General features: G+C 40.4%; 3 protein-coding genes across 3 annotated transcripts; 2 read left to right on the top strand and 1 right to left on the bottom strand.

Moving 5' to 3' along the window:
• The first annotated feature begins 404 nt into the window (after positions 1–404).
• On the top strand, positions 405–1,379 carry LOC122662999 (putative nuclease HARBI1). The gene has a single exon (XM_043858705.1). The coding sequence runs from the start codon at positions 405–407 to the stop codon at positions 1,377–1,379; it is 975 nt and encodes a 324-aa protein (XP_043714640.1).
• A 294-nt stretch (positions 1,380–1,673) lies between these two features.
• Positions 1,674–2,582, top strand: LOC122662998. The gene is made up of 2 exons (XM_043858704.1): positions 1,674–2,000; positions 2,082–2,582. Exons 1-2 carry the CDS (start codon positions 1,674–1,676, stop codon positions 2,580–2,582), a joined length of 828 nt encoding a protein of 275 aa, XP_043714639.1.
• A 1,747-nt stretch (positions 2,583–4,329) lies between these two features.
• LOC122662997 lies at positions 4,330–4,791 on the bottom strand. Its single transcript, XM_043858703.1, has one exon. It carries the CDS (start codon positions 4,789–4,791, stop codon positions 4,330–4,332), a length of 462 nt encoding a protein of 153 aa, XP_043714638.1.
• Between the last annotated feature and the right edge of the window lie 4,599 nt (positions 4,792–9,390).

The raw sequence follows: 9,390 nt of genomic DNA, 5'->3' as shown, positions 1-9,390 counted from the left end.
TGTGTATATAAAGTTGTTGTGTAAAGATTGTATATGAAAATTTTGCTTTAGTACTTCATATGGTTAACATATGTCGTAATTGATGTCATCATATTTTGTACTTTTTGTTTTTGTACTAGATGGATATTGACCCCGATGATGAAGAGATGATATTGTTTTGGGTACTTACCGCTGTTGTTATAGCAGTAGAAAAGTATCACAAACTGTTCCTCAAAAAACAACCTTATCGACGTGAGGGTAATCGTGGATGGATTGAGACAGAGAGAATAATTGGTGCTTCCGACAGGACTTGTAGAGATATAATAAGAATGAGTAGAAGGTCTTTTTTTACCTTATGTCAAAGGCTACAAGATTGTGGCCTTCTGTATCACACGAACTCAGTTCGAGTGGAAGAATAAGTGGTCATGTTTTTATTTACAATTGCCCACAATGTTAAGAATCGAGTTATGAAGCTGCATTTTGGACACTCTGGTGAGACAGTAAGTCGGTATTTAAACAAAGTATTACATGCAATTCTTAAACTATACCCAGTGTTACTGACCCCTCCAAGTACCACAACCCATGAAAAAATATTGAATAATCCAAGAAGCTACTACCCCTACTTCAAGGATTGCATTGGAGCCATAGATGGGTCACAAGTACCAGCTTGGGTTCCAGTTGTTGATCATTGCAAGTTTCATGATAGGAAAGGACTTATATCTCAAAATATTTTAGCTGCATGCAATCATGGTAGAAGATTTATATACATACTATCTGGTTGGGAAGGATCTGCATCAGATTCTAGAATATTAGAGGATGCCAGTCATAGACAGGGTGACAGCAAGTTAGTGGTACCTACAGGTAAATTTTATCTAGTTGATGCTGGGTTTGCCAACAGAACTGGATTCTTGAGACCGTACCGTAATGTTAGGTACCATTTAAAGGAGTGGAAGAATTCAAACTTGTCACCAACAAATAAACAGGAATTGTTTAATCTGCGTCATTCTAAGCTACGAAGCGTTATTGAACGGGCATTCTCTAATTTGAAGTTAAGGTTCAAGATATTGAAGGCTCAACTGGAATACCCATTTAGGACTCAAGTAAAAATTGTTCAAGCATGTGTTCTACTTCATAACCATATCCTTACACAGCACAGTATTGAAGAAGAAGATGAGTGGTTAGATGCAGATGAGAGAGCTGCAGGGCCTAGTTCTAGTGTTCAACCAAACCAACAAATTGATGATGATGATGATGATGATGATGATGAAGTTGAGGATGATTACAGTGGTGAAGTCCTTAATGTTGATCAACTCAGAGAAGAAATAGCTGACAACATGTGGGCTGACTGGATGACAGGCGATATGGATGATGAAGAAACTTCTACTTCTGCTGATGGTTAATGTAATTGATAGTTTAATGTATTGGATTATAAATTTAAATCTTGATTTTTGTGTTGAATTGGTGTTTAAAATTTTGACATGTTTCCTTTATATTTGGTTTATGGACTTATGTCATGTTGTGTTAAGTTTTAGGTTTATTATGTTTCATGATCTCAATGTTGAATAGATGATTTGATTTTAATGATAAATGACTGTATTAATACAAATTATCATGCAATTATTGATTTTGTGTATGAAGATATTTCAATAATTTTTGTATATTATTTTTATTACTAGTCACACTGGGCATAAACAATGGCCACACAAGAGAAAACCCAGTCTAGATCACAAGAAAGTTGGCCAGTTGAAGTATCTCATCATATGTTGGAATTATGTGTCACACAACATAAAACTGGAAAGAGTGGCGACAATGGGTTAAGGAAGGAGGTATGGCTTGACATATCTAAAAGGTTGAATGAGAAGTATGGGATGACATACGACTGGGAACAATGTCGAAACCATTTCAAGATTTGGAAGGCAAGATTCAAAGCGCTTAGTGATATGCAGAAAAATAGTGGCATGGGTTGGAATGCTCAAGAAAATAGGTTTGATGCAGGCCAACATGTTTGGAATGAATTCAAGGTAATATTGGTGATCATTTCAATGTTTATAAATTTATGTATATGGTAAGCTAGAATAATAATGTATTTGAATGTTTGGCAGAAGAAGGAGCAACGATATTGGAAAGATCATAACGTTCTACCAATTCATGTTGAAGTTGCTATTTGGCTAGGCAATGAAATAGCCATAGGGGCAGCAGCCTCACACCCTGCTGATGGAGCCCATGATGAAGACATTGATTTGTCTGCCAATGAAAGGGCATTTGATAATATCAACCTTGAGAGTGAAGACATGGATCTTGAAGGAGAAGGTACTACTCTCAATCAGAGTACAAACCGTTCAAAGAAAAGGGCTTCTACATCTAGCAAAAATCAAGCCCAATCAAAGAAAAAGAAAGCAGGTGTTGATAAGGTTGCCAGTCCATTAAAAATGATAGCCAAGGCAATGTCTGCCATATTAACCAAGGAGACTGATTTTGCAACTAAGTTACATGAAGCAATTGGTGCCATTCCAGGGATTGACTTTCACAAGAAAATGGTTATCAAAGAGTATTTGATGGAGAAGAAGGATAAAGGCTACTCTATTCTTGACTACTCCTTCTGAAGAGAGGCCTGAAATGATTGACTATTATCTTCAAATGATGGAGTAGAAGGGCAATTTTATTTGATGCTTTGGGTGGAAGACTTGGTTATGAACTTATGACTTTCTGTTTCTGAGATATTAAGCAGTTGACATGGATGTTTTGTGATTTTGTGTTTATGAACTTATGACTTAGAGTTTATATTTCTGTGGTGGTTGTCTTTAGAATGGTATCTTGGAACAATTTTATCAAATGGTACTGTTTGTTTCATTTTATGAACAGCTCAATGTGTTGATTTCATTTCTGTTTCTGTCATTGTTTTATGCTTGACATGGAGGTGATAATTTTTATTATTTTCTTAATATATTGACGCATTATTGCCCTTCCAAAGAAGGTCCTTCGACCTTTATTATCTGGGGCTTTGAAAAATCTCCTCAAATTTTAGATGTGATCTCAGATTCTGATTTTTTGGTTCTTACCCTATAATCAGTCATTGGATCATTTGTTATTTACTTATGTTCTTCAATTTTCAATGTACCCAGATGGATATTATTGGTAGATGCGAAATTTGTCAAAGTAGATGTAACGTATTTACATCAACTACGACGAATAATCCGGGAAGAAAATTCTTCAAATGTCTTGTTCACATGTCTTTTTTTATGTGGGTGGATCACTTGAGAATGTGTGACTGTGGAAAAGGTCAGTGCAAGGTCCGTAGATGCACAAGAGGATTAGACATAGGGCGAGATTTTTGGTGTTGCCCCAATTCCACTGCAGTATGACTATCATACAATTTTCCTCTTTAATATTATTGTCATTGTAATAATTCATTCTTACTCATTTTTCATAAAATTTTTTGTTTTCATTTTCTAGCAGGGGAAATATACTGGTTGTGGATTCTTTAAATTTATAAATGATGGACAAACATCCTCCTCAGACAACCAAGCGAGGAATACTGACAAACATGAACCAACCATCCTACCGACTTCAAGTCAATCCAAAGAAAATCTGGAGAGAATCCTTACTAGTAAAATTAAAGATTCAAAACAACAAACAAGATTATGTGAGCAGCATACAAAGACGTTGGAGGAGATACTTGATGCCGTAAAAATATTAGATCTTAACAAGTGATGTATTTTGAGAAGATGAACTCTCATATGTATGTACTTCAATTCAATACAATGTATTCCATATTTGGCTGTGACTTATTATCCATGCGTTTTGTGGACTTGAAATACCATATCACCATGCGTTTTGTGGACTTGAAATACCATATCACCACTTACTACAGATTTTTATATTAGTATGGATACAAAAAAAATTGGGAAAGATCACATATTGAAGTGTCATGTCACCACTTACAATATTTTTATCTTTTTTTTTTAATAAATTATCATTAAATTTATGCATATGTTGTATATAAAAAAAAAATTTTAAAATTAAAAGTTATTTCAAGTAGAATCCAACTAATGGATTCATGGGTAACCAAACAATTTTGAATATGGATTCAGGAAGAATCCAACTGTCAGACTCAGGGTAACCAAACAATCTTATATATGGATTCAGCTGGATTCCACTTGACAGAACCAGAGCAACCAAATAGTTTTTCAACTGGATTCCACCTGACAGATTTTGGGTAACCAAACTGGTTTTTATCAGGATCCAAATCCACATGAACCAGATTCTTAAGAATCCGATCCAATTTAAGAATCCGGCTCCTACGACACCTCCAACCAAACACGTCCTTAGACATCTCCATGTAGTAAAAGACTATCGTGGAATGTTACCCTCAAACCAAATACCCTCGCTCCACTCCAATTTTGCAGCCTGAACACGAACTAGATCCCAAGCAGATTTGGCGGTGAAGATACCCAAAGAATTCCCAATCCAAGCAATAAGATCCTTGTCTCCAGGCAGTAGTCTCTCTACACTTGGAAGCTCCCTCCAAGTATCAATAAGGTCAAAAGAGGTAGATGGTCCAGGGAGCCACTCTCCATCCCTAATGATCTCTTCAACCAATGCAGTTCGGGAACCAATATGATAAGCTCTAGCATCATAGCAGATCTTGTTGCCAAACCGATTGATCAAAATACCCAAGGGATGCCATTTGTCCAGCCAAATGCTAGTAGATCTCCCATCACCAATAAGAGTACGAACATGAGGCTCAACCTTATCTCTATACTTCAAAATCTTTCTCCAAACCCAGGAGCAATTTTGGACATTCTTCACCATCCAAATAGGCTCCCGCTTCAAGTACCTATTATAGACCTAATTGACCCACAAACTATCTTTCTTGGAAACAATCCACCAAATCGGCTTCATAATACCAGCTGCATTCGTCTCTTTGATGAGATTGATTCAAAGACCACCCTCAATTTTTGATTTACAAATAGCATCCCAAGCAATAAAATGCATCTTTCTTTTAAGAGAAGGACTAGACTATAAGAAATTTGTAAATATAGACTCAAGCTTGGAGACAAGGTCACCTAGAAGCCAAAAAATTCCTGACCAATATATATACCTTCCTTGAAGAACCGAAGAGAGGAGTTGCAACCTTCCTGCATATGACAAAAATCTAGCTTTCTAGCCTTTCAACCTTCATTTCACCATGTCCAGAATCGGATTGCACTCCATCATAGATAATCTTCCTAAATTAAGAGGAACACTAAGGTACCTGATAGGTAACTTAGTTTCTGTAAACCCCGTCAATTCCAAAAGTTGTAGTCTGCTAATTTGAGTAAGGCCCCCTAAAATAATAGAGGACTTAGCTTTGTTGAGATGCAGCTCAGAGTAGGCACCTGTAAACACTATATTTTGCCACACCCCCAGCGATGATGACAACCGGACACGAAAGACTGGCAATGCCCTTTAAAAACTCTTTCCTTTGGAGTGACTCGGACACCCCCTGTTCCACCTCGTTTCCACCTGCGGTCCCCCACATCTCCGAAATGACCCCACACAATGCCCTCGCCTGAAGCCATGACCCGGCGGCACCACGCTCGACCACAACATTGCAGGGTAGCACCGCACCCTATTGCGGCGTCGAGGGGCAGCGCCGCGCCTAGCCACGGCACCGCGTGGCAGTGCCGCCCCACAACGCCGCACCCAAGCGTGGCACCACGTGGCAGCGTCACACCTGGCCATGGCGCCGCATGGCAGTGCCGCACCCAGCAAACCCTTGGCCCCTTGATGCCGCCGCACAGCAGGGGACCGAAAGTGAAATTTTGTTGGTCCGAGGACGTCGCAGGTTTTGCCGCAGCTCCGCCAGATGGAAATTTTGCCTATAAATACCCTCACCCCTCATTTTAACAAGTTCTAAGTTAAGGGAGGGGGGGGGGACCCCCAGAGCTCCATTTTTCAATTTTGTTTTTCCTTTTTTTTCAGTTTCGGGGCCCTTCCCTAGTCCGATTTCGAGTTTTCAAGTCTCATCCCTTTATCCGAAGTCCGGGTCCCCCGGATCTGCCTTTCCTAACCTGTTTTCGCCCAAGACCCCGAAGCCTCCCATGGCCTAGTCACCTTGGCCAATGCCCTAATCTTTAGTTTCTGAAGCTTTCCAACGGCGTTATTTTATCCAAGGTCATAGTACCCAACACCCGTATGCCATTACTCTGCCTGATATCCAAGAAGCCTAGCTTTTGAAGCTTTCTGACGCAGTTATTCTGTCCGAGGTCTTAGCACCCGACACCCGTACGCCGTTACCATGCCCGACATCCTGGTGATTACTCTTCAAATATTTTTCGACATCGTTATTCTGCTTGATATCTAGGCAATTACTTTCTGACGCTGTTACTCTGTCCGATGAAGGACAAAGCCAGTCTTTTGCCTCCACCTGAGCTGGGGGATGTGATTCATCCCGAATAATTGGCATTGGTTTAAAGCATACAGGTATTTAATCCATTCATCGCACTTTAATTTTATAATGATGTAGACTTTTACATTATGCCCGTATAGTATACAGTAGTTAATTAATTAGGCGGTTTGTGCATCATTTTAGCTATACATGTGGAAATAGAACATTTATGAAGGAAGAATATTCGAAAGCCAGCATCTAGTAGAAAGACTGGTTTATCCAGGCGAGGTGGGTGCCTAACACCTTCCCACTCTCGTAACCTGACTACGTACCTTGAATCTCTGACCAAACCAAACGAAGTCCTGTAGCCCTTCAATGGGTTACACCAATGGGTCCTAGGCCCTAATCCTAGGTGGTGACTCTATTTCATTTAATTGTATGACCCCCATCCCCTGATAAATCATGAACTTTGAGAAGATGCATTCCTTCTCTCTATCCAACCAAGGAGCATAACCCCAAACCCCCGTCAGGAGCCAAGAATGCGCAACCATTTTGGAACGCACACGCGGTTTCCCAAAAAAGGATCAGATCCACAGTGGCAACTTCACTAGGGATATGATGGTTAAGCTTTCAATACTAAATGCTACTGTTGAACACGAGAATATTCTTCCCTCTGCATTATTGATTGATAACTTGTTTGGCTAACCCCTTTGTGTACTAACTGCATCATGCATTGTGTTCGAAGTGAAATCAAATGATGAGGGTACTCCCTGTTGTGCCTCTACCCCCGGGGAGGTGGGGCACATCATACTAAGTACTTTGAGATCGGATGATAACCGTTTCCACCACCACTATTATGCACACACAACACTGCATGTAAACACGCAACCTCGTGGTTAGTCGTTGGACCCCATATGTAGATATGGGTAATTGGCGGCAAAGCCACAACCCTTTAAATTTAGTGTACGAGTTTAGAATCACCGACAAGGGTATTCACTAGTGTGCCGTGGGGTACTTCGCTCTCAAAAAAAGGGCACTAGTTTGATTACTCTGAGACCGTGTGACCTACTCTCTAGGTATATTAAAAGCACCACATACCGATGATATGCGACCATGAGCGATAGGTATATCGGTTCTATCAAGGGTAGCCTTTTTCTATCTTCTCAGCCTACCTATTGCATGCATCATGTAGGAAATTATACCATATACGATTAGGATATGCCACAAACTAATGTAGCAACCCTTCGGGGCCGAAAACGAGGTTCTTTGCAGTATATCCTCCTTAATGTAGTTTACCCATCATCGAAAAGACCTCCATTTATCCCTCGGATGTCCCTCGATAGTCCCTCGAGAAAGTGACACAATCGTCTGGGATGGTGTATCAAAAAAATTGTAGCCTCGATAGTCCCTCAAAAAATGATATACCGCCCAGGACATTATGTCAATGATGGAGCTCTGGTTATCCCAAAATGGAAGGTACTCTACATTAACTAAGGATAGAATGTAAGGAGATCCTTGAGAAGCCTCCTTGTGACGATCCTAATTGAATCACTGGGAGCCATCGACTAAGGAAGGATTTCTGGTGAGATTGTATCGACCTTCAAGGCCATGAGAGGCGTTCCCAGGTCATTTTAGAGTCTGATGAAGATCCCACCACTAATTACCTGAGGAAGGTGGAGCGAAGAGATCAGAAATGGATCATCACGCTTCCCAACCACTGTTTATATATATATGTTTGTATATTTTCTTTGTAAACTAGAACATAGATATGTATATATACATACATAAAGAAATATAAAAAAAGATAAAAAAGATAAAAAAAAAATTAAAAAAAATGCTAATTTATTTGTCACTCAAAATCTTAAAGCAATCTTTTGCCCTTACAAGGCACAATTCTGCAACGAAAGAACCCTTTGTTGCCCGCTTGGGACCGTTCGGCCTGCCAATTAACTCGGGCCCACCTCCACCAATCTCCATCCCCTTCGTCCAACAGAAATCCTAGCCCATCTTCTAGTCCAGCGAGGCAGAGTCTAGTAAGGTTACCTCCTCTTACGAGTAACATGAATCCGCTAGAGGCCTGTTCTTTGGAAGAAGTTTTGAATCAAGAAATGGTCAGCATGACAAGAGAGATGACTGAGACGAGGCAGCTAGTTACACAGATGGTTTGGGAAATGCAAAGTCAATCTCGAGGAGACCATGCCAAATCCTCAGAGAACCTAGGGTGACGTTGATACCCAGGGTACAACCCAAAGTTGTAATAGAGGAGGAGGAAGTTATGGTCCTTTACACACCCACAGAATCCCCCTGATACTGAAAGAGAGAAACAAATTAGGGAGAAAGTTGAAAAACTGGAGATTGCTATGCAAGGGAAAGCATTAGCAAAACCAGAAGATGATTTGGTCTTCTTCCCGACGGGAAGAATACCTGAAGACTTCAAATGGAAGCTTATAAATTCGATGGGACATGGGACCCCAAAGCCCATCTGAAGATCTTCATTACTGTGGCCAAGTCATGGGAGCTTACAGAGAATCAAATGGGTCAAGCCTTCCTTTACTCATTGGCTGGATCAGCTCTGAGGTGGCTCACCCAGTTGGACCAGACTCAAACTCAAACCTGGTCGGCGATGTGAAGGAATTCACCAAGTAGTATTCGTACAACATTGAGGTAGATATTGCTCGGCGTGAGTTGGAAACTTTGAGGTAAGGAGCCGATGAAGGATTTTCCAATTTCATTATGAGGTTCCGCGGGAAGGCATCTAGGATGTGGAAATGTCCGAATGGAGCAGAATAAGTGGAAATGATATTAGAGAACTTACATGGGGAGTACCATGACCGCCTCTACTGTTAGCACATCAAAACCTTTGAAGCACTCCTAGCTACAGGAAAGCAGATTGATGACAAGCTCTTCAAAGGAAGGCAAGCCCAGGCTTCAACAAAAGAGGCCTCTAGATCTTACCCTAACAAGAATAACAAAGTAGGAAGAGGGAAGGGTCCTGAAGTGAACGCAGTCACCACTGGTCAGTACACCGAGAAGAAGATTTT

The sequence above is a fragment of the Telopea speciosissima genome, chromosome 5 (genome assembly GCF_018873765.1).
Source record: "Telopea speciosissima isolate NSW1024214 ecotype Mountain lineage chromosome 5, Tspe_v1, whole genome shotgun sequence".
Lineage (NCBI taxonomy): Eukaryota > Viridiplantae > Streptophyta > Magnoliopsida > Proteales > Proteaceae > Telopea > Telopea speciosissima.
Note: the sequence above shows the minus strand (reverse complement) of the source record. Positions and strands in the feature narration are given on the sequence as shown.